This window comes from Mustela putorius, unplaced genomic scaffold (assembly GCF_011764305.1).
Source record: "Mustela putorius furo isolate JIRA1106 unplaced genomic scaffold, ASM1176430v1.1 tig00003952_pilon_pilon_pilon, whole genome shotgun sequence".
NCBI classification, from domain to species: domain Eukaryota; kingdom Metazoa; phylum Chordata; class Mammalia; order Carnivora; family Mustelidae; genus Mustela; species Mustela putorius.
The window spans coordinates 84,799-109,131 of NW_025422096.1; the positions used below are offsets into that span (position 1 = coordinate 84,799).

Here is a 24,333-nt window from a genome sequence, read left to right on the forward strand (position 1 = left end):
AGTGTTGTGAAGTCCTTCATTCGGGGCTCATCTACTGCCCCACCATTCTGGTGTGTTTTCTGTTGTGTTTTACGTCTCAGTGATTTTTGGTCCCTGTTTAACTTCCTTCAGTTCCATGTTCACACTTGGCCTGTTGCTTTTGATAGGCTCTTGATCCTTCTTCATTTTTAAACCTCTTTTGTGTTCTTTAACAATTAACATGTAATATTTTCTATTCTGTATCTGATCATTCCAGTGTCTGAAGTCTTCATTTTCCCTCAGTCTTCTGTCTCTCACAGTGGCCTCATTTCTTGCATGCTCTGTGAAGGGTTTTTGAGACCAGATTTATTGGAACATAGATGTAATCTCTTTTAATTCTGTTTTTTGGTGGTTTTTTGGTTTGTTTGTTTTTTCCTGGAGGGTTTGTCTTTCCTTTGCCTGGAGGCTGGGAGTGTTCTTAGTTGGGATCACTTTGGTCCCATTTGAGGGTCCTGGTTTATTAAGGAAATCTCAGGTTCAGTTCCCCCAACTTACCATGTGGTGGGAACGGGGTCTGGAGGGCACAGGCCTGTAGAGATCCTGCAGTGAAAATGGCATTTGTTCTCTGGCACCCTGATTTGTTTCTCTTGAACTTGTTGCTTACAGATCAGGTTTTGGCTCACTTGTTTCTGCCACCTCCCTCTTCCTGCTTTTTTTCCTACTGTTTTCTAAGTCCTTTGTTAGTTTTCCGATGTCCTCTAAAGCCCAGAAATGTTTTGTGAATTCCATTTGCCATCACTAATTGCAAGTCTCATCCTGCAGCAGGAAGGCCAGAGCCAGACACTGTAATGCTCTGCCTCCCACAGAGGATATTTTAATACCCTCTCCTCGTGTTCAGAAATTCTAGATTGGAGATGGAGTTATGGATACATTACCATCTACAGAGGATTAGTTGCCTATATAGTAGAACAAGTATGCATTATTCTAATCTTCCTAAAACTTCCATTTTGCATAATAAATATGAATGAATAAGGAACCCGCATTACTTTAGTTTATGCAGATGTTCTCTTTCTGTTTCTGGCTTTAGATGGTTGGTTGTAATTTGTATGGTTCATTCTGAAAATTGGGTAACTTCATTCTTATTTTCTACATGTTGGTGCCATATAAAGTGATGATTTATGGAGATTCAGAGGTAAATATTTATCAACATCTAAATAATTGGGGAAGGCTTCCTTTACAAAAGGTAGAATTATTAAGACCTGTTTAATCACAGAAGGGATATCCTGTAAAGCTAGCCCATAAATAAAAAGTGGATCAGAAGAAAGCAGAGAGAGGAGAGAATTTGGAAGGAGCACGTGTAGGGACACCTACTGCCTATCCCTGTAAGTCAGGGGCAATCCGGAAGGGAAACCTTGTTAAAGGAGGCAGTAGTGTTTAGATGTAATGAGCTACTGGAAACCTCACAGTGTTCTGGTGAAGCAAGTGGTGTGCAATCAAGTCCGCCAGCCCAGTTGAAGTTGTGGCTTCAGGCAGCAAGCGAGCAGGCCTTTCTGTCTGCCTTTATCTCCAGTGGGAGCGACTTGTCCTCCTTGAAGTCAGCCTCCAGACATCTTTTCCTGTCGCTACACATCTGTGCATCACTGAGAATTTCTGCGGTTGCTGCTTCATGGAGATGTTTGTCAGTTTTGGGTTTTGTTTGTTTTGTTTTTTACCGAGGTTCACTTGCTAACTTTTCTTTTCTCTTAAAAAAATATATATTTAATCTAGGGGTGCCTGGGTGGCTCAGTGGGTTAAAGCCTCTGCCTTCGGCTCGGCTCGAAGAGCCCCACATCAGGCTCTCTGCTCAGCAGGGAGCCTGCTTCCCTTCCTCTCTCTCTGCCTGCCTCTCTGCCTATTTGTGATCTCTGTCTGCCAAATAAATAAATAAAATCTTTAAAAAAAAAATATATGTGTTTAATCTAGGGGCACCTGGGTGGCTAAGTGGGTGGGTTAAGCCTGTCTCTTCAGCTCAGGTTATGATCTCAGGGTCCTGGGATTGAGTCCTGCATCAGCAGGGAGCCCTCTTCCTCCTCCTCTCTCTCTCTCTCTCTCTCTGCCTCTCTGCCTACTTGTGATCTCTCTCTGTCAAATAAATAAGTAAGTAAATAAATCTTTTAAAAATATATATATAATCTCTTCCAGGAAGAGATTATGCTGAGTGAAATAAGTCAAGCAGAGAGAGTCAATTATCATATGGTTTCACTTATTTGTGGAGCATTACAAATAGCATGGTGGACAAGGGGAGATGGAGAGAAGGGAGTTGAGGGAAACTGGAAGGGGAGGTGAACCATGACAGACTATGGACTCTGAAAAATAATCTGAGGGTTTTGAAGGGGTAGGGGGGGTGGGAGGTTGGGGGAACTAGGTGGTGGGTATTAGAGAGGGCACGGATTGCATGGAGCACTGGGTGTGGTGCAAAAACAACGAATACTGTTACACTGAAAAATATATATATATATATTTCATCTATCATTACCATGTATTTCAAATGGTAGTGGGGGATGATGGTGTGGGACCCCATGAAGTGAATTTACACTGCCATCTTGACAATATAAGTGTCGTACACAGCCGTCCTGTGTCCCCTTTCCTTCTGAAATGGATTCTCTCTTCCCAGCTGTTATCAATAGAAGACAGGGGTCTTTGTTCTTGTAGGTGACTTGTCCAAGATCGCACAGCATTCGAGGTTTAACCTTTGGTCTGATTGTAGGACCCATTTTCTTTAACTCAGTGCCATGCAACCTACCATGTAGGAGTCTCAATACTCTCCTGCTTTTGAAGCTGTACTCCACAGGCCACGTCTACCAGTGCATATCTATTTTTGTCTAGTTCACTCATTTATTGCACACATTTACTGGATGCCAGCTATGTGTTTCAGGCACCTTTCTAGGTGCTGGAGATATGGCAGTGGGCAAGTCAAACACAACCCCCTGCTCTCATTGAGCATGTTCCATTTCCTACTACTGGAAGCATCCACCAGGAACAATGGACTTAGGCCAGAAATCCATCAATGATATGAGTTCCAGAAATTTCTGAATGGTTCTTTGTGGAAGTGATGATTTGGCGGCAGCCCTCGAGGTAGCTACCTGCACAGGCAAAAAAAAAAAGGAGGGCTGGTGTAGAAATGCCTGATGAATGGGCTTCAAGGTCAAATAACTGAGCCAGGTCTTTAAGGTCTTATTTAGCTCTGAGATTTTTCAAGAGCTTTCCATGATACATATGCATATTATAGAAAAAACCCTATTCAAAGCACACTGTAAATTTGGAGGATGATTGCTTTTGCATTATTTTTGTGATTAAATGACAGTTGATGATACAGGCACTGTTGTAAGTCACTTATCCCCGTGCCAGCACTTTGTGGTAAATTCTTTTATCATCCTTATTTTTCAGAGGTAGAGACTGATGCAAAGGGAGAAGTTTGGTGGTTCTCCACTGGCCACAGCTAAGCTAGCAAAAAGCAAAAAGCAGAGCCTGCATTGGAACCAGGCACTGTGGCTCCAGACCCCAACTCTTCACCCTTGGGCTTCTTGCAGCACGCCTGATTTCTTGTCACTAAGAACTTGATGCAGGAGTTTAACGGTACCTTTAACTTCTAGTTTTTCTTTCTCAGAACTGAATCTGCATTGCAGTGCATCTCTGCATAAACATGTGTTTAATTTTGTCACCTTTAATTTTGTTTTTAGGTAAGATCTGAAGGAGTCAATCTGTTTCTTCTGTGGCTTCAAGCACTTCAGACAAACTTTGCAGAAGAGCAGGTGCTGATTTTTGCTTGCCTCGTGCCTGGTTTCCCAGCGATCATGTCATCCAGAGGGACCTGCATGGTGGAGACACTCATCAGTCCTAGCCCTGGTGTGGCGGATGGTGAGGAACATTTTAGCCAGCCTTACAGGTTGAAATGACTCTGGAAGTTCTCTTGAGGGATTCCTCAGCTTGTCATGATCCTGAATAGAACCCTTTATTTCGTAGATGGGTTTGGAGGAGGAATTATCCCCTGCTCTTGTTCACAGTAATGTCTTACAGACATTAGAATAGAAAGAATCAGAGCCTTTTTTATATGCAATGAGGACGGGAGACATTTACTGAAGTGGTGGAAACAGGAATGGAAGGGAGGACTCAGATGTTGGAAACAGCAGGAAGTGGAGACACATCATGTATCTGGAGTGTTTTCTTGGCTGTGAATGAAATTTAAATCTGCCATCCAAAACTACTGTTTATTGTCCTCAGCATGATTGTTTCACGAGTGGACATTCATCTGCTCACCCAGCTGTGTATTTTCATGCTGCATTCATGGAAAGACAGTAGCTGCTTCCTGGGAAAGTCATGGCAACCATCTGTGTCCCATGAGTTTTTAAGGAACTTGCCAGTTAGGGCCAATGATTGATTAATGCACATCACTTTATTGCCCAAAGACAGGTATTTGATCCTTAGGCTGACCGAAGCAGAATTTGGCAGAGAGAAGAATAGTTTAGAGGGAGAGGTGGCTTCATGGGACTTTGTACCGTATTTCCAACCCCTTGATGCTCGCTGGCCTGGAGTGTAGTAGTGTGAGCAGGTTCCAAAGGAGGGGCAGATGTATTTTAATGAAGGCCATTTTTAAAAACCCTTTGAACGTTGGTGAAAGAACTCCTTTTTTTTCCCCACTCTGGAGCAAAGATATATCCACAAGAATCACTCCACTCTTGCCGGCCATATCAGGGGAAAGGATCGCTGAGGACCAAACATGCTTTTTCCTTCAAGTACTATTGAACTGTATGGTTATTCAGGTAAAAGCAAAATCTTGGATAATTCAGGAATGGTCTTTCTCTTGATAGGAAAGAGGAAACATTGCTTATTTTCTCCCAGCTCATCCATATTTTGTATGTTTGCTTTGTTTGTTTGTTTGTTTGTTTTTTGAGTTGACTCTTTATGATATTTCACTAGAACTTGAATATGTGCTATATCACATCAGCAAAGACCTGGCATACATAATATTTTGTGTGAGAGTGTATGTCAAGGAAACATTTCAGTTCTCCCATCTGCTTTCATATTACCATATTCACACAGAACACTTCACTTCTAACACTGTGGCTGAGGCTGTGGATTTTTCCCTCACCAGGCAACTCTGCAACACCAGCTGGGTGTCCTGTAGTTTCACTCAGCTTTGACACTGTCTGCCTTGATATGGCATCTGATCCCACAGGTTAAGGGCTCAGTCCCGTGAGACTGTTCCATCACATTCAGGTGCCAGTCACAAGTAGGAGGGGCCCAGGTTACCCACAACTTCTCTACAACTTGGCTACAAATCAGAGGTTCCTTCAGCTCCTCCTCCGGTTCAACTGAGTGGCTCGCAGAACTCTGGGAAACATTTGTTTTCATTTACAAATAATAAAAGATATGATAAAGGATGCAGATGAACAGTCAGATGCAGAGACACAAAGGGCACAGTCTGGGAGGGTCCCAAGCACAGGAATGTCTATTCCTGTGGAGCTGGGTTTCATCCCCCTCCTGATACCTGGATATGTTTACTTACCTGGAAGTTTCCTGAAACCCCTGCTTTGAGGATTTTTTTAGAAAAGATTTTATTTATTTATCAGAGAGAGAGAGGGGGAGAGAGCAAACACAGGCAGAGGCAGAGGGAGAAGCAGGCTCCCTGCTGAGCAAGGAGCCCGATGTGGGACTCGATCCCAGGACGCTGGGATCATGACCTGAGCCGAAGGCAGCTGCTTAACCAACTGAGCCACCCAGGCGTCCCTGCTATGAGGATTTTTATGGAGGCTTCCTTACATAGATGTGCTCTGCTTTTAGCCCCCTCCCCTCTCTGGGGGAATGTAGGGGTTGGGGTGGGGGTGCCGAAGATTCTAAATTCTAATCATGGTGTGGTCTTCCTGGTGATGTGTCCCCACTGAGGAGCCATCTGGGAGCCCACCCAGAGTTGTGTTATTAGAACAAAATATTAAACTCAAAATGGATGGAAGACCTCAATGTGAGATAGGAATTCTTGCCAGTTTTCTTAAGGTGATTCTTTCTCTCTGCTATCCCTCAAGATTCTGTCCTTGCCTCCCTTCCTGACTGCACTGTCCTGTTGGGCAATCTTGCCTATTGGGCAGGTGGAATGGACCAGTAGGGTCAAAATGCACAGCTTCTAGAAGACAAAGGGATACTCCAATCTGCTCTCAGGACTTTGGAGTCTTTGTGTTTTTGGTGCTGGTGAAAGGAAATGAGAGAGGAGAGCAGACAAGAAAGAATGCTAAGTCATTAGAGAGAACTGGTGGGATAAAATACAGGCATGATGAGTAGAATGAGTTTAAAAACATGATACCATTGGGTGATTTTTTTTTAATACTCAGTAAGAATATTTTTAACAAAGTGAACCATTTAGTTTTGAAATATTCATTCTTAGCATGTTTTGAGTTTTAAGATAGGATTACATTACATGATTGTCAACATTATTTGTCACCATGACTTTTTTTTAATTTCGGATAGGAATTTTAATAAGATAGCATTTTATTTCAGTAGACATTTAAGTTAAAATTTAAATGTATATATGTTCTTTCCCACATATTATCCAAAGGCTACAAATTAGAGTGGAAGAATAAGGAGAATCAAGATACTTGTTTTAAAGTTCTTTTTACACTGTTGAAAAAAAATATTGTCTTCCTCATTTATTTCCATCATTTACCATGTTAGCAAAATCTACAAACTTGTACTTGGTAAGTACTGATTGGGCTGGGTATAGAGGATGTCCACAGGGAAGCTGCCATTCTCTTTCAAAGTGACCTTTGTTTATTTTTAAGCAAAATAGTCACTTTATTCTTATATTTAATGGTAACTTTATTGTAAGAGGTTTAAAGTTTCCTAATAAATGATTTTACCTATTTGTACAAACTATTTATTTGTACCTCAGGAAGACTGTGGCTCCTAAAATAATTCAACATGTGTCATGATTCTTCTTGGTATAATTATATTTAAAATTAAGTTTTAAAATTTTAATTTTTTATTGAAACTGTTTATTGAAGGCAGTGTTTATTTTCTCAGGCAAAGATGGTGAAATAAACATTCTTGTTGAAGTCTTCTCTTAACGGTGTTGAGGTATGGTGACCCCAGACCCCAGACCTTGCCCAGTGGTGAGGCAGACCATCCCAGGCCATGCAACTGCCCAGAGTAGCCCTTCCTTATATCCTGGATCTTTCATCCACTAGGTGCTACTTACAGCTTCTTATGGAGGGGCCAATATTTGGGCAACTGTGCAACCTAAGGGCAGTAAGCTCCAGAAAGGAAGGAAACATGAGGGAATTTCTAGTTTCACTGCTCAGGGTTTTTTGGGTTTCTGTTTGTTTGTTTGTTTGTTTTCCCCTATGAAAAATGAAGGCTCACAGGACAGAAGTATCCCTTTGATTGGTGCTGGGGTGGGGAAGCAAATTTTCTTCTCCCTATTATTGGAAAGCAGGCAAAATTAGTTAAAGTGAATAATCAGAAACAATTTGGGAGGGAAAGAGATCACAACAGGCATTAATCCATGTGGTGAATGTGGACTACTAATTCAGTTGTCTTTGGGTGTTTACTTACATACACACAAATGTGCATGCTTGGATCAGGGGAAAACAGCAGAAACTTGATGCCTTTTGAAATATGTAGAAGTACTAACCTTTAGAGGTACCGGGCTGTGTATTTGTTAGCTATCTGTATATGGGTATTTTTTTTCAGAACTTGTTTGATTTGATAAATAGTCTATATTCACTGTGGAAAACATAGTATACTTTAATATATTGAAATTAAAGTTCTTTATTGAGAACTTGTCTGCCTCATGCAAGTGCCTCCAGGTATATAAAAGGTGGGAGGTCGGGGTACCAGGTGGTGGGTATTATAGAGGGCACGGATTGCATGGAGCACTGGGTGTGGTACAAAAACAATGAATACTGTTATGCTGAAAATAAAAAAAAAGAAAGTCAGTAAGAGAGCTGGACATACAGCAAGTAGTAGCTCAAGTCCAATACCATGTAACTTTTTGTATTGATTATGAAATTTAAAGAAGGAGAAAGGGACTTTTTTTTTTATTATTCTATTTCTTTTCAGTGTTCCAGAATTCATTGTTTATGTACCACACCCAGTGCTTCATGCAATACGTGCCCTCCATAATACCCATCACCAGGCTCACCCAACCCCCTACCTGCCTCCCTTCTAAAGCCCTCAGTTTGCTTCTCAGAGTCCACAGTCTCTCATGGTTTGTCTCCCCCACCAATTTCCCTCAACTCACTTCTCCCCTCCATCTCCCAATGTCCTCTGTGTTACTCCTTATGCTCCAGAAGTAAGAAACCATATGATAATTGACTCTGGTGACTTATTTCACTCAGCATAATCTCTTCCAGTCCAGTTCATGTTGATACAAAAGTTGGGTATTCATTCTTTCTGATGGAGGCATAATAATCCATATTGTATATGGACCACATCTTTATCCATTCATCCATTGAAGGGCATCTTGGTTCTTTCCACACTTTAGTGACTTTGGCCATTGCTGCTATGAACATTGGTGTACAGATGGCCCTTCTTTTCACTACATCTGTATCTTCTTGGTATATACCGAGTGCAGTTGCAGGGTCATAGGGCAGCTCCATTTTAATTTTTTTGAGGAATTTCCACACTGTTTCCCAATGTGGCTGCACCAAGAAAGGGACTTGTTATTAATTCTGTGGAGCTGGTCAAGTCTGATACTCAAAGATGAATTCTTTCAGACATAAAGTAGTTTATACTGATTCTATTCTTCAGATTCATCTACAAGGAAAAGGCTATAAAACTAAAGTCCCATGGATTTGATTAGGGTAGTATTGGATGTTAAAGTACCTGAAATGATGAAGAATGTCTGTACATTCTTCTAGATTTGTTTCAGTCCTAAAATATTAAATTAGTTATAATGTATGTGAAAATATCCTTACTATTAGAATTGCTTATCCTTTCTCAAATTTTTTAGTGGCTTAGTACTTAGTACTTCCACCGCTGTATGCCATAGCTGTAATAAGCAAGCAGTAACAGGAGCCACCATCCCACCTTTGTCAGGTCACAAGGCAGAATCAGAAACAAGTCTACCAAAAAATGTCATCCCTAATAATTTCTGGTACTTTAATTTTAAAGTTTTAGTTGATATTCATCCAACCAAATATATAGCTGAGTTATATGTTTGTGAGAAATTGAACTGTTTAGGGTGGTGGGTTACACTCACTCCCCTAATCATGTATTCTGTTTCCTTCCAGACATCCCCCATTTGAGACCAGCGCCAGTGTATGTACATTACTACCACTCAAGACAATGAAAACATTTATAGTATAAAAATTCCATACATGGCAATTCACATTGTTTTTATTAAATGGATTATAAATTTCTTTTTGGAAAAAAAGTATCTAGCTATAATCCCAAACACTCAAAATCGAGTTGCTGTACTGCCCCAAATCATACAGGTATGTCATTCCTCTTTTTCTTATATTTTACATAGGTAAAAATACACTAACACATACCAAAGTAATTGACTCATAGGGGTTTTGGTTCCTAAAGGATGCTGGTTTTAGGGATTATGTTTATGGGTGGGCTCTCTCTCTGTTGCTGAGGTGTCAGAGGGACTTCTGAGGTAGCACTTGCCATGCTTTGCTGACATTGCTATGACAAGGTGATCTTGGGGGCCAGGGAGATGTTCTGAGAACATGGTGCTGTGTGCAGTCTCCTGGACCCTCTCATTTTCCTTCCTTTGCTCAAGAGCCAGTGACATCAGAGCACAAGACCAGGGGCCTGTGTTGCCTTCACCCATCCCCAGCACCAGGCAGGCCCTCAAGAATCATGTAGGTGGGCTGTGGGAAGGACCTATTCGACTGCCAAGTTCGTTTTGGCATCTCAGGGGGAGCAGTGGAAGAGCATCTCAGGATTTTGAGGTGCCATGATGGAATGCCTGGAAGAAAAGGCAGACTCTCTTTCGAAGGCTTTCAGTGAAGACCTCTTTCTGTGTGGGGCCCATGGTATAACTTCCCTCTTTTGTGGTCCTTGGTCATAGAGAAATGGGCTTTCCCATCAGGTTGAGTTGCTTAGAGACTTTGTGCTGTGTAGGGAAGGACAACTTGGGGAGGTTTAAGAGGGGCTGCTTCATGGCAGGGGCCTGCTTTTATGCACAAAGCATGGTCCCCTTAGAGCAGGTTCGCTGATGCCCCAGAGTTCCCAAAAGTGTGACTAGGCCTGAGCTGCAAGAGTTCACACACCTGAGTGGCAGGTAGCATCTTGGTGGAGGAGCACCAAACTGAGGTCCAGAGCATGTGTCCTCATTGATTAAGAACTGACTACAGAGCTAGAGAAACTTACTGTCAAGAAGTCTGAGGGGGATACAGTTACAGTAAAGAGCAGCAAAATACTTACTGAAGATTTTGAAAGGGAGCTTTGGGGTGCGTGGATGGCTCAGTTGGTTAAATGTCTGCCAGAGATCAAACCCTGTGGTGGGGGGTGGGGAGTCCCTGCTAAGTGGGGAGTCTGCTTCTCCCTCTCCTTTTCCCTCTGCCACTCTTCCTGTCTGTGCTCACTTTCTCTCTGTCTCTCTGTGTCAAATAAATTTTATAAATCTTTTAAAACATAAAAATACAAGAAAGATTTGAAACTTAAATTCACTAGTTGTAACATGTAATAGGAACCCTGTAAACAGTAATAATCACTGCTGAGAACAAAATTGATTTTTTTAAAGATTTTATTTATTTGGCAGAGAGAGATCCCAAGTAGGCAGAAAAAGGCAAGAGAGAGAGAGGAGGAAGCAGGCTCCCCACCGAGCAGTGAGCCCAATGCAGGACTCGATCCCAGGACCCTGAGATCATGACCTGAGCTGAAGGCAGTGGCTTAACCCACTGAGCCACCCAGGTGCCCCACAAAATTGATTTTCCAAAGGAATATCCCAGAACACTGAGGAAAATTTCAAAGAGATGGAAATGAGAAATGAAAAAGTAAGATCTGAGGTCAGGTCCAAATCTACCTTGCAAGTACCCTGAGGACAAAAGGAGAAAATAACAGAAGTTATAACTGAACTAATGCAGCATTTACTTGAGCTGAAAAACAGTCATGCCTTCAGTTCATAAAGCCTTCAAGTCCCAGGGAGAATTAGCTGAACAGACTCAAACCAAAACAGACATAAACCTATTTGACTTTCAGGGACTAAGAAAAAATTGTCAGAGTTTCAAACAGAAACCACCAGTTCCTTCTAGAAAATGAGACAGAGTATCATTGAATATTGACTTTAAGCTCTATCCCCCAGAGCTGAAAGAACTCTCTTTCTTAGAACTCTTGCTTCCTATCACATATGTAAGCAGATGTCAGATTGATTAACCTTGTAAATTGGTTTAAGTTCTAACTCTACAAACAAAATGATAAAGAATTTGGAGACAATCTAGGGGCATGTAAAAATTTGGGAAGTGGTAGACTACCTTAGGTAGAAATAAGACCCACAGACCATAGAAGAAATGACATGCCACTTTATTTTAAAAATTTGAAAAAGATTTGTATATCAAAAAAGAGTAAAGCTGCATGTGGGCAACAGGCTGTGAAAAGCATCTGTAACATCAGCTGTTCAAGGAGTTCATGTCTCTGACGTGCCTACAAATTGAGAAGAAGACAAACAGTCCGATTGAAAAACAGACCAAATGAGAGGAAGGAGAAGTTCATGGAAAAGGAAACAGAAATGACCCTGGATTTCATAGTGAGCCAGGGAACACCATTAGTTCTGGACCATGTTGAGACACCTTTATTCACTCACCCTGTAGACAAAAACTAAAAATCATCAGGTAGACAAAAATTTGCATGAAATCATATATAAGAAACTCAGCCCCACTCTTTGATAAATTTTACAGTCTATCTTGTGTGATTGTTAAGTCAATTCAAAACAATCTGTTTAGAGACTCTGTTCCCTACTTGGTTACAAATTTTCAGGGAACCATCACTGTATTCATTGAGAATAAGTTCCTCATTCTTGAAAAATACTTTTGAGTGATGAAAAATAGCAAGAATAGCGGAATAACCACAAATCCAAGGTTCTAGTTTTACCCCCGCCCTTAGTTGGAAAGGAAACTTTTCACACATGTGAGTCATCTACTTTTATTATCTGGCTTTCTTAGTTTCCGTAAAGTCTGACGTCCTGAATCAGTTTGGATGGTTGTCTCATCCTAACTCAAACTGTCTTAAAGAATAAAAAAAATAAAAACAAAAACAAAACAACAACAAAAAAAAACCCCTTCAATCTCATGAAGAAGCAGCTCATGGCAGGGCTTGCAGAGAATGTGTTTTATTCACACTGTCTCCATGATTTTCTCCATTTTTCCCTACTCTGCCCTTTCCCTCTGGCCAGTTTGTCTTCCACCCCCTGCTGACTGTGTGATGGCTGCCCGCAGTGGGGGCACTGCTTTCCTTGTTCACATTCAGAGACAACCCAGATATTTCTGTAAAGCCCTTCCCGTTTGTGTGTGGGGGACAACCTAGGTTACTGTCCCTCGTAGAACAGTAAGAAGGCACTGACTGTCGTGCAGCTGGTTGTGTGAATGGCCCACGAGGAACATGACTGGCTTCCATGACAGAACCCTTCCCTGTCGTGTGGATGGGGCCAGCTTCCTGTGAGTCACCTGGGCTGCAGTGGCGGAGGCACACAGTGCACTGGGGTTCAGGAAGGGGGAGGGAGGAAGGAGGCTGGCAGTCAACTCTCCAGACCCAGTACTACCACACCCTGAAGACAGTCCTACCTAGAAATGGTCCCTGCCATTGTACAGACTCAATATGTCTCAGTGAGTTCTTCTAGTAGTTTTTTAGTGCCACTGTAGCAAATGACAAATTCTCAGTGGCTTGAAACAACACAAATTGATTATCTTGCAGTTCTGGAGGTCAGAAGTTCAAAAATCAGTCTCAGTGTGGTAAAATCAGGGTGTTAACAGCCTGTGTTCCTTCTGGAGGCTCTAGAGGAGAATCCACTTTCTTGCCTTGTCCTGCTTCTAAAGCTGCCTGCATTCCCTGACTTGTGGCCCTTCATTGCACCACCTTTTATCCCTCTGTTTCCAACCTCACATTGCCTTCTGATTCTGATCCTCCTGTCTCCTTATGGATTCTCATGATTACATTGGGACCACCGAGGTAATCCAGGATAATCTCTCCCCCCTCACACCTTAATTTAATCATGCTTGCTAAATCCCATTTGCCAGGTAAGGTAAAGTACTCAGAGCTTCTTGGGCTCAGGATATGGTCATCTTTGGGGCAGTCGCTATTCAGCTGATCAGTTGCCTCCTGTGCTCCCTTTTATGCCTCACACCTCATCTCACATGTGTCTGCATTGCAAATGAGAAATGCAGCAATTTAAACCATTGAATATTAGATTTTGGAGATAGTTGCGGGAATAAAAGCACATATAATTTTATTTGTGTCCTAAAAGTTTTTGTTTGGAATTTTAAATTTTATCTAATTGTCCCTAGGTAAATTAAATATGATTCAATCAGTTGATCTGAAAAATCTTTTCAAATAGTATACCGCTGTTGTAAAGGCCCTTCAAAACAGTATTTTGAGTGCTGTTTCCAAATGAAGTTTACACTTTCACCCTTATCACTGTATTAAAGGTCATGTTGGGGGTGCCTGGGTGGCTCAGTTGGTTGGACGACTGCCTTCAGCTCAGGTCATGATCCTCGAGTCCCACATCAGGCTCCCAGCTCCATGGGAAGTCTGCTTCTCCCTCTGACCTTCTCCTCACTCATGTTCTCTCTCACTGTCTCTCTTTCAAATAAATAAATAAAAATTCTTTAAAAAAAATAAATAAAATAAAATAAAGGTCATGTTGGAGGGTTTTGTGTGTGTGTGTGTGCTTTTTTCCAAAGTGAACTTGCTTCTCTGTCTAAAACTAATACCTCTAACAGTATTTTTCACCAGGGAGGAGAGGAATTAGTGTACCTTCTAGACTAAGTTTTCTTTCCACGTGAAGAGTCTGTTAGGACTAATATTCATGGGAGAAGGAAAAGACAGTAGCTCTTACACCCCATATACTATGTTGACAACAGCAGTATAAGCCTGACCAAAGCTGTACATCTTGGTGCATCATTTCAGCTGAAACGTGTTCAGTGAAGTATGATTTATTCCTTAGTAATTTATTTTTTGTGTGAGATAAAAGTACATCAACAGAAATTAGGGAATGCAGAGTGGTAATTTTAAAATTTCATCAGTGACTGTTTTTTTTACCAGTTCTATAAGCACATTAATTGATATTAAAACCCATAAAAGTTCATTTGGGAATAAAAAAGAAAGTTTGAGGTGGTATTGATTTTTTTAATGATATTTGTATTTATGTGTATGATTACGCTTAGTTACACTTTGATTGAGTCCGAATGTGCCCTTAACAATAATCCATGGGCTCTGGGTTTCCTGAAATTGTATGTCATGGGGTGAACAGTTAGAAAAAGTGAATCCCACAAATTGACAACCCTATGGGTTTTTATATATTACACAAACACATTTTTTGTTGACTGCCACTCCAGTACATTCTGTGTCCTAGAGCTCTACCCACGTGGTGCAGGCTGCCCCCATCTGTGCTGGAGAATCATGACGGGGCATTCAGTGGCCTTAGGCATCCCCACAGAGCTGCAGTTGCATCCTCTCATTTCCCACCTAGTTGTGGGCATCCCCCTTTAGCTTGACCCTGACAGTGGACAGGTCTCAGTATGAGCTGTCTGTGGGAAGAAACAAGATGTTGGGGGGCAGCGGTAGTTGTTGATGGGAAGTTTTAAGTGTCAGGTTGTATCTTGCAATTTTCTGAACCCTGGAATTGCAGGCCTGGGCCAACCTGGTATGTCTGTTTCACCGACCAAATCATCCTCATGTGCCCAAGAAGTGAAACCATATTTGCATTTGCCACCAGAATCAACTAATACTAAATAATAGTTGAAAATTCCAGCTTGATTATAGTGAGTGGAAAATGGACCTCTCTCTGGTTAATTCTTACATATGATTTTACTGTTCATCTTCGTAAAAGGGATAATAAATGAGGAAACATGGATTATCAGTTTGTTTTCACTCTCATCACTCACTGCAGTTATAATTTTCAAAATACCAAGATGTTTTTCGAAAGTAGTTTTGTTTTTTTTTTGTTTTTTTGTTTTTTGTTTTTTGTGGAGGGAGTAGGGACTAAGACTAAGGAAAGCATTGTTCTATCAAGAGAAGTCGTTTTCAATTTATGGTATGATGGGAAATCCATCTCGTATGTCCTATTTGGATAACAGAGCTCACTTTTAATTTTTTTAAACTTCCTTTGATTTTTTAATTGAAGTATAGCTGACCCACAATGTTGCATTAGTTTCAGATATAAAACAACAAGATTTGACAAGTCTGTATGTTATGCTGCGCTCGCCGTACTGTACCACCAACCATATTCCCTATGCTGTGCCTTTCGTCCTGCAACTTATTAATTTTGTAACTGGAAGCCTGTTATCTCCCACTGTATTTCACGCATTTTGCCTGTCCACCCGCTGCCTCCTCTTTGGAAACGATCAATTTGTTCTCTGTAGTTATGGGTCTCTTTCTGTTTTTCTGTGTGTTCAGAGAACTTTTTAAGATAACTTGGTGCCTTTAAACATATTCCTTGATTTACATTATTTTGGATACGTATTTGCCATGTTACCCAGTTATGTAATGACTTCAAAGTTTGGGGGCTTAAAACAACCCTTTTGTCATATTACATATGTTTTGGGGGTCAGAAATTAGGGCAGGATCTCATGGGGCAATTTTTATGCTTAATACGGCATTAACTGAGGTCAGTGGGTGGTGGCCTTCAGCAGGTGGCTGCTTGGTCTAGAGGATCCAGGATGACTTCATGCACATGCCTGTCACTTTGATGGGTACAGTTGGGAGATGAGGCTCAGATGGCCCTCCACTCCCGTGCAGTCTTTGTAACAAGGTTGTTGGACTTCTTTCCTGTCCACTCAGAGCTCCAATAGCAAATGTTCCAAGAGAGGGGTTCCTTTTGGACTTGGGCCTGAAACTGACACGTTTCTTTCACTGTTTAACACAGTCACATAGCCCATGTGAATCAAAGGGAATGGGGAGTCATAGGATTTGTGATCATTTTTTAACGTGCTACATATGTTCATATGTGCATTTTTTCCCGTTTCTCTGACCTGTGGGAAAATGGAAGTTATCGATCAAAGAGTCACAGGTTATCAAGCTGTACGAGAGACTTCAGACTTAATCCAACCTCCATACTTTATAGATTAAAGAATATATATGTAGGTGCACATGTACATCTCCATATCAGTTATTATATATACACTTGTATATCACTAAAAATGGTATCTGTGGATCAGCCAATTCTTCTATTTTCATAGGAATGAAAAGGACTCGTCATTCCCCGGCAAATCTGAAGAAAGAAGCCAGAGCAAGAGTAAGGGAGAAAGAGAGTGAGAGGAGCATCTGATGGGATAGGATTTCTTACAAAAGGACTCCTGAAATGACCAGGGAAAACAGACCAACAGAAAAGGGCAGACTTTGACCAAGCGGTGCTCAACGACGTGAATATCCACATGGAACAGAAGAGGTTTTAACGCTATTCCCTACTGATGTAGCCTACATACTAAAGAGGACATCAGAAGTTTTCTGGAAGATACAATAGAAAACCATTTTGAGGACCTGGGGGCGGTGGCAGAGATGAGTGGAACAGAACACCAAAAACAGGAAGCCCAAGAAAGCTTGGGTGCGGCTTCCAGTCGGTGACGAGAGAAGAATTAGGCACGAACCAGTCAGCTGCAAAAGACTGGGAGCAGGGGACAACAGTCGAAAAGGACGGCTGCCAGGAGCAACTCCACAGTCTCACTTTTATTGGATAGAAAACAATAGCCAATAGAAGGATTGAGGAAGGTCAAATGTTAATCCCATCTTGCTGACAAGCAAGAAGGAGGGTAAAGTTTATAGTTAAACAAGCACTTTGAAAGAACTCTTCTAACTAACAACGGGCACTTCTGGGAAGAGAAAGGCTCGATGGCGGATAAGGGAGGCAGGCGGTTTTCATTCCACCCTGAGCTAACCTGGCGTTCCCGGGTGCTCCGCTTTCCTGAAGCAGGCGGCATTCCGCCCTGGGCCGGCCGGGCTTCCAGCCAGCGCAGCTTCTGTGAGGGGGCTGCGTTCCGCCATGAGCAAGCGAGGTATCCCCCGCTGCCCAGCTTCTGTGAGGGGCGGTGTTCCGCCCTGAGCGAGCTGGGCATCCCCAGCTACCCAGCTTCACAGTCATATATCATCCTTTTCCCCAAAGACCTGTTGCCAGTATATGTATTTCTAGAGGTCATATGTAAATGTGCTTGGTAACTAGTAAAATCCTCCAGGGGTTACAGTTGAAGTAACAAATTGTTCCGAGGGGCAGCAGCAGTTGGGAAGTTGGACTCTACTCATTCCAAGGTTCCAAACAAAAAAATCTTGCCCAACAAATGACAAGACTAAAACTATTAAAGGCTCTATGGAGATACCAGATAAGGAACTGTATACAACTCTAAATAGGAGAACTAGGAATCAAGAAGGATAGATAGGTAACTTCAAAACAATGAAAATCCTAGAGCAGAAATATCCCAAGGAGGAAACCATCGGCCAAGAAACATGAAAAGATTCCTGAAATCCTCAGTGATCACAAAAGAGCAAAGGAAAACACAATGTGTTAGTGTTAACCCAAGGAGGCAGACCCCAAAGAGTGTTGCTTAATCCAATGGATTGAATCGTGAAAAACGGATTTAATTATGGAGTGGGGCACCTGGGTGGCTGCTTTCTGCTGGGGTCCTGATGCCAGTGTCTTGGGCTCCAGACCTTTCTGGGGCTCTGTGCTCAGCAGGAAGCCTGCTTCTCCCTCTCCCACTTCCATGGCTTCTACTCCTTCTCAAATTGGGCTTCCTCTCTCGCTGTCTCTGTCTTTCTGTCCAATTCATCAATCAATCAACCAATTCCTTCAATTCAAGAAGTAAAAATCAAATGTTGACGCATGGGGCCCTAAAGAACGACAAGAATATGGAGGGTTGTTTGATGATTTTTTTAAGATTTTCTTTCTTCCTTTGACAGACAGAGAGGAGAAGGAGGGAGAGAGACAGGCAGAGAGGGAGGGGTAAACAGGCTCCCTGCTAAGGAAAGAGCCAGATGCAGGGCAGGGTGCGCAGGCTGCTGCCTCGCCAAGTCCAGCATGAAGCCCTGCAGCAGCTCCAGCAGTCCCAAGGGGATCTCTCTGTAGGTCTTGCCTGCCCCTCCCCCCCCGGGGGGCACCTGGGCGCCGCCCTCACCTCCTCCCTGGACCGACCTGTGGCCCCCCCCCCCCCACCCCCGCAACGAGCACGCTCAGAGGGCGCTGGAGGCGCTCAAGGAGGCTTGCCCCAAGGCTCCCTGGGCTCAGCTGCTCCCTGCTGCTCCCTGCCACAGCAGCACCGAGGGTGGCGGGGGCGAAGGTGGCATCCGCTGAGGGAGCCCGGCCCTGGCAGGGCGGGCAGCACCGAGGGCACCTCCCGCTCGCCCTGGGGCCTGTCACTTCTCTCCCCACCCCTCCCACTCTCAACCATTGTTCCCTTCTGTGAAGGGTTTTCATACTTGGTTTTAGGGCAAGAGCACAATTGAGTGTGAGGGGGAAAGGGCAGGACCGAAAGAGAGACCCAGTGGACTCTGCCCTGAGCCCAGAGCTTGCCTCAGGGCTCAATCTCAAGAGCCTGAGATCACCACCTGAGCCAGAACCAAAGAGTTGGGTGCTTCACTGAGGGTGCCACTCAGGTGCCCCTCAGCTGTTGTGGACCAATTTCTGGAGAGGGGTGTCTGTGTGGCTCTGTTAGTTCAGCGACTGCCTTGGGCTCAGGTCATGACCCCGGTCTTGCAGGAGCTCCTCCCGCCTCGGCCGCCCAGCTCCTTGGGGAGTTGGCTTCTCCCACTGACATTCTCCTCTCTCATGCTCTCTCTCACTCATTCTCTCACAAAGAAAGAAAGAAAAGCTTTCCAAAAAATGTCTTTAGCCTTGTTTTATGGGCTTCAACCTGGTTGATCTCAATGAGTTTTCTCATCAGATGCAGACAACTTGAGGATAGCCATGTGTTTCTAAAAGGGTCCTTTTGTGTTCTGAAATGTCTTCTTTCTCTGTTCATTTATCAGGTGTCTTTCCATTGTCTCTTCTCAAGACCTAGGAAAAGCAGCCTTTGAGGATTCGTTTGGGTAAGGTCTAGTCCTTTTCATCCTTTTTCTTTCCACAAAATCTATACTAGCCTCTGCTTCCTTCTAAGTAGAGTTTATTTTTCACTGCCCTATTGAGGTCTTTTCTTTCAATAGAATTTGAGTCGTTCACTCTGAAGGTCATTGTTGAAATGTTGAATTTGAAGTCTACTACCTCGCTAGGCGTATTTTCTTTTTCCTGTCTATTCCTTCTTCCCTTTCCCTTTAGAACTGCCTTCCTTTCGATGACCTGAGTCCTTTGGAGGCTAATCTCTGCCTTCTTTGATTGGCTGTCACAGGGGAATTCAGAGATTAGTAGGTATTTCTGACCCTTTTTACAGTTGTTCTCCTCTTCTTTAGGGAAGCTCTAGAGTCAGCTTTCTCCGAGGGATCATTTCATCCCGCTCCTAACTCATGCTCCTTACCGGGTCTCTACTGAATATTGTGACTTAGCCAGAAGAACACTTCCCTCTGGCTGGTAGGAACTCCAATGACCTCTAGCCTTGTAGGAGTCTTGGCAATATCCTGGTTCCGTTGCCTTGACTCTTTGTCAGAACCTGGAGCATTTTCTAAGACACACACTGCTTCCTATGGACCAAGGACTCAAGAGGACTCCAATGTGTATTTTCAAGAGCTTGTTTTCTACGTGAATTCCGTCTCTCTGGAACCCATGGCGTTTTCATCACTCCAGCCTTCCTGAATTCCAATCTCTCTTTCCTCATACCAGAGAGACTCCCATCTTTTCCTTGGAATCTCCTCCCTACCCTCACCATCCAGAATTCCTCCAGGTGAAAAGCCAAGTGAATCCTGGGGCTCGGTTTATTTTTTCTTTTTTTTTTTTTTTTGCTTGTTTTTCTTTTCACAGGGTTCACAAATGTGCGTTCATTTTCAATGTTTTAAAGAGTTAGATATATAGATATATATAGATAGATAGATAGATAGATATGGACATATCTATATCTATATAGATAGATAGATACTTTTTTTCTTTTCAATTCCCCATGGGCTTCTGGTTGGTTACTTTTCCTCTCACAGGTTTGTATTAGTTTTCTAGGGGTGCTATTACAAGATACCACAAGCCTAGAGGCTGAAACAACAAAGTGGACAGAATTTGAGTCGTTCACTCTGAAGGTCATTGCTGAAATATTAAACTTGAAGTCTACTACCTCGCTAGGCATATTTTCCCCCCCTGTCTATTCCTTCTTCCCTTTCCCTTTTGAACTGCCTTCCTTTTTATAACCTGAGTCCTTTGGAGGCTACTGTCTGCCTTCTTTTATTGGCTGTCACATGGGCAGTGAGAGATTAGTAGGTAATTCTGACCCTTTTTACAACTAACTAACTCAGGCTCCTTACCCGGTCTCTACAGAATATTCTGACTTAGCCAGAGGAACTCTTCCCTCTGGCTGGTTGTTACTCCAATGACCTCTAGCCTTGTAGGAGTTTTGGCAACCATCTGGTTCCATTGCCTTGACTCTTTGTTAGTACCTGAAGTATTTTCTTAGGCACACACTGCTTCCTATGGAGCAAGGACTGAAGAGGACACCAGTGTGTATTTTTCCAAGAGTTTGATTTCTACTTGACTTATTTTTCTCTTGAACCCATGGCCTTTTCATCACTCCAGCCTTCCTGAATCCCAATCTCTCTTTCCTCACAGCAGGGAGACTTCCATCTTTTCCTTGGAATCTCCTCCCTACGCGCACCATCCAGAACTATTCCAGGTGAAAATTTGAGTGAATCCTGGGGCTCAGTTTTTGTTTGTTTGTTTGCTTGCTTGCTTTCCTTTTCACATGGTTTTCAAATGTCCGTTCGTTTTCAATGTTTTAAAGAGTAATTTATGTAGATATAGATATAGACATATCTATATAGATAGATAGATTTTTTTTTCTCTTTTCCAATTCCTCATGGGCTTCTGATTGGTTACTTTTCCTCTAACAGGATTGTATTAGATTTCTATGGTTGCTATTACAAGATACCACAAGCCTAGAGGCTGAAACAACAGAAGTGGACAGTATCACAGTTCTAGAGGCTACAGTGCTCGTAGACCATGCTCCTTTTGGAGGTATTATGGGAGGATCTGTTCCAGGCCCCTTCCCAGCTTGATGTATTTGGACTTTGGACTTCTTCACATGGCCCTCTCCCTCAGTGCATATCTGTGTATCCACAGTCTCCCTTAGAAGGACACAAGTCCTCCTGAATTAGGGGCCCAGGCTATTCAAATATGATCTCATCCACGCTAGTTACATCTCCAGGGACCCTATTTCCAAATAAGGTCACAAACCCAGGTGCTGGGGTTTAGGACTGGGATAGTATATATGCATACACACACAAACACACACACGTGTGTGTATGTCTCTCTCTCTATATATTTATATTTACATTTATATTTATATGTACATATACTTTTTGAGGTTTTTTTTTTTTTTTTTTTTTTTTTTGCCTAATAAAACATTTTTGTTCAGAATCTCAGTCTTCCTTCATTTCAATAGAATATGATTCGCGGGGCACCTGGGTGGCTCAGTGGGTTAAAGCCTCTGCCTTTGGCTCAGGTCATGATCCCAGGGACCTGGGATCGATCCCCGCATCGGGCTCTCTGCTCAGTGGGGAGCCTGCTTCCTCCTCTCTCTCTCTGCCTGCCTCTCTGCCTACTTGTGATCTCTGCCTGTCAAATAAATAAATAAAATCTTTAAAAAAAAAAAAAAGAATATGATTCGCATGCTTTTGGTGCCTCCTGAACAATTTGAACACTTCTACCTCCTCAATTTCCATGAAAGTTATTCTTACCTAAAGTCGTCTGCCAATTTTTTTTAAAAACAGTTGGCATCTTTATGCAGTTTACAGTGTTTTTGGTTTGAGTATATGTTGATAGGCTGATAAAGGTGACTTTCGTCCTATTCTTTCCTTCCGAATTTGTTCCTTTTTGGGAAAGTAAATTTTCTACTCTTTAAAAACAAGGACCTAGAAAAGCAAAATGGTTCTTTTTTGTGAGTCTGCATTCCATTTTCTCATTTTGCATGTGCTTTATGTGACCACAGTTTTGGGGGCTGACAGCATTTATCAACATTTAAAAGAAAAAAATGAAAGTAAATTTAAATTAATTTAAATTAAATATATTTAAATTTAAAAAACAAATTAAAATTAAAAATGTAAATTAAATGCATTGGAAGGGGATGTGAAACATGAGAGACTAAGGACTCTGAAAATCAATCTGAGGGATTTGTAGGGGTGGGGTGGGAGGTTGGGGGAACCAGGTGGTGGGTATTAGAGAGGGCACATATTGCATGGAGCACTGGGTGAGGTGTAAAAACAAGGAATACTGTTATGCTGAAAATAAAAATTAAAAAAAAAAAACAGAAAAATTGAAAAAAACTTAAATACTTTTAAAGAAAAAACAATGTATTTTAAAAAAGGGATCTATGACTTTCTTTTTTTTTCTTGTTACTGTCAATGACATGAAGACAAAGTCAGCCTAACCTAGCCCTGTCAGCTATTAGCATGATCACTTATTTCAATGTGGAGTTAATTTAAAATGAACACTCTGGGAGAAATAAACTATATAAATCAAATATATAAGCATTATTCTAAAGTTTTGGACTTTGCTTCAAGAGAGTTGGCATATCTTTAGTTTCACTGTGAGAGCAATAACCAGTCACTGGGGTATCTAGTAGGATGTGTAAACTGGAAGCAAACTGAAATGAATGCTAATATATATATCCATATACATGTATGCATTGTTTATACGGTATAATCATATATTAAATCCCATGGCTTTGGAAGAAAGTTCTGAACATCTCTAATATAAAATGATAGAGAATATTGCAAAATAGAATATGTAGACTTTCAAATTGGAATTCAAAGTTTTGTGACAATTGTCAATATTTGCCAAACTTTTCAGTAGGTTCTTTGATGCCTGATTCTTTATTTGGGTATCAGAAAATCTTTTCCCATATGGAAGCTTTACACATATTCCTAAGCCATATGGAATAGACACTTTGACTTATATGCAAAAGATTTGTGGTCTTTGCAGAGTCATTACAATTTCTCTTGTGGTACAGATGAAGCCATAAATAAATATATTTATATTTATTTATAAATAAGTATATTTATATATATATACTTTATACTTTATTTATGCTTATAAATAAGTATATTTATAAATATACACATATTACATAAATTGTCTCATATGTTTTTGAGTATCTTACTTGCTCTTACTCATCAGAGGTAAATCACTGCATAGGCCCATACTTAAAGGAAGTGTGCACAGTGGGTTTCATCAAATATAATATTTTTCTTCTCTTTGTACCCTCATCCAATTCCAGTAAGTACTTTACTTACACTAAATCCCGTCAACTTAACCTGTACTGGTTATTCTTGTAAAAAAGAAATGTTAAAGAGTCTCAAAAACATGGTGTTTTTTCCTTCTAAAATTTTGTCTCTTTTTTAATGTAAGCTAAAAAGAAAAGATAATCATTCTGTTAGAAACTTAGCCAACTGCATCTTCAGGTCTTCCTCTGTTATAACATATATTTTTAGTATGTCCTTCATACTAAATCTCTAATAGTATTCATTTCACAGGCTTTTGTGCTCAGAAAGGAAAATAAAGGAGACCTTGAGATTATAATAGCATTGACTAGTATTAAATGTGAGAATTTGATACCCAAAAAGGATAGCATTTGTTCAAGTTTACTTTGGTTTTAAAAATTAATATTTATTTATTTGAGTAATAAATTCATAAACCTAATTCATTCTTATATTTTTAAGTTCAACAGGCAAAATTTATTACTCCATTTATAACTCAAAAAATATTAACAATCACTTCTCAGGAGACTGAGATTACTTTATAAACACATTAAAAAGTTAGCTTAGGTAACCTGAGTGGCTCAGTCAGTTAAGCATCTGACTCTGGTTTTGGCTCAGGTGGTGATCTCAGGGCTGTGAGAAAGCCCCAAGGTGGGCACTTCACCCAGCATGTCTGCCTGTACCTCTCCCTTTGCCTCTGCCCCTCCCCCTTGCTCTCAGAAACATGCACGCACACACACCGTCTCTTTCCCTCTCAAATAAATATATAAAATCTTTTTAAAATTTTTTAAATGTTAGTTTAGATTTCTTTAAATATTTTTAATTGCATCTATATCTATTTGGATAATTAATTGTCCAATTTACAGACATATT

At 41.4% G+C, this 24,333-nt stretch overlaps 1 protein-coding gene across 4 annotated transcripts in view; it reads left to right on the top strand.

Moving 5' to 3' along the window:
* The window catches only part of LOC123389135 (ral GTPase-activating protein subunit alpha-2-like), a 42,846-nt gene extending 26,115 nt beyond the window's left edge, over positions 1-16,731 (top strand). For 2 of the 4 annotated variants that reach the window (XR_006603670.1, XM_045069920.1), the window contains exons 2-3: positions 3,678-3,855; positions 9,219-9,615. Coding sequence is in view for 2 of the 4 variants with exons in the window: in XM_045069920.1 (XP_044925855.1) it covers positions 3,678-3,855; positions 9,219-9,277 (237 nt within the window). In the remaining 2 variants the exon portion in view is untranslated. Of the gene's footprint in view, positions 1-3,354; positions 3,574-3,677; positions 3,856-9,218; positions 9,616-16,328 lie in introns of those variants that run through there. The other 2 variants (XR_006603669.1, XM_045069919.1) reach the window with 2 other exon arrangements.
* The last annotated feature ends 7,602 nt before the right edge of the window (positions 16,732-24,333 follow it).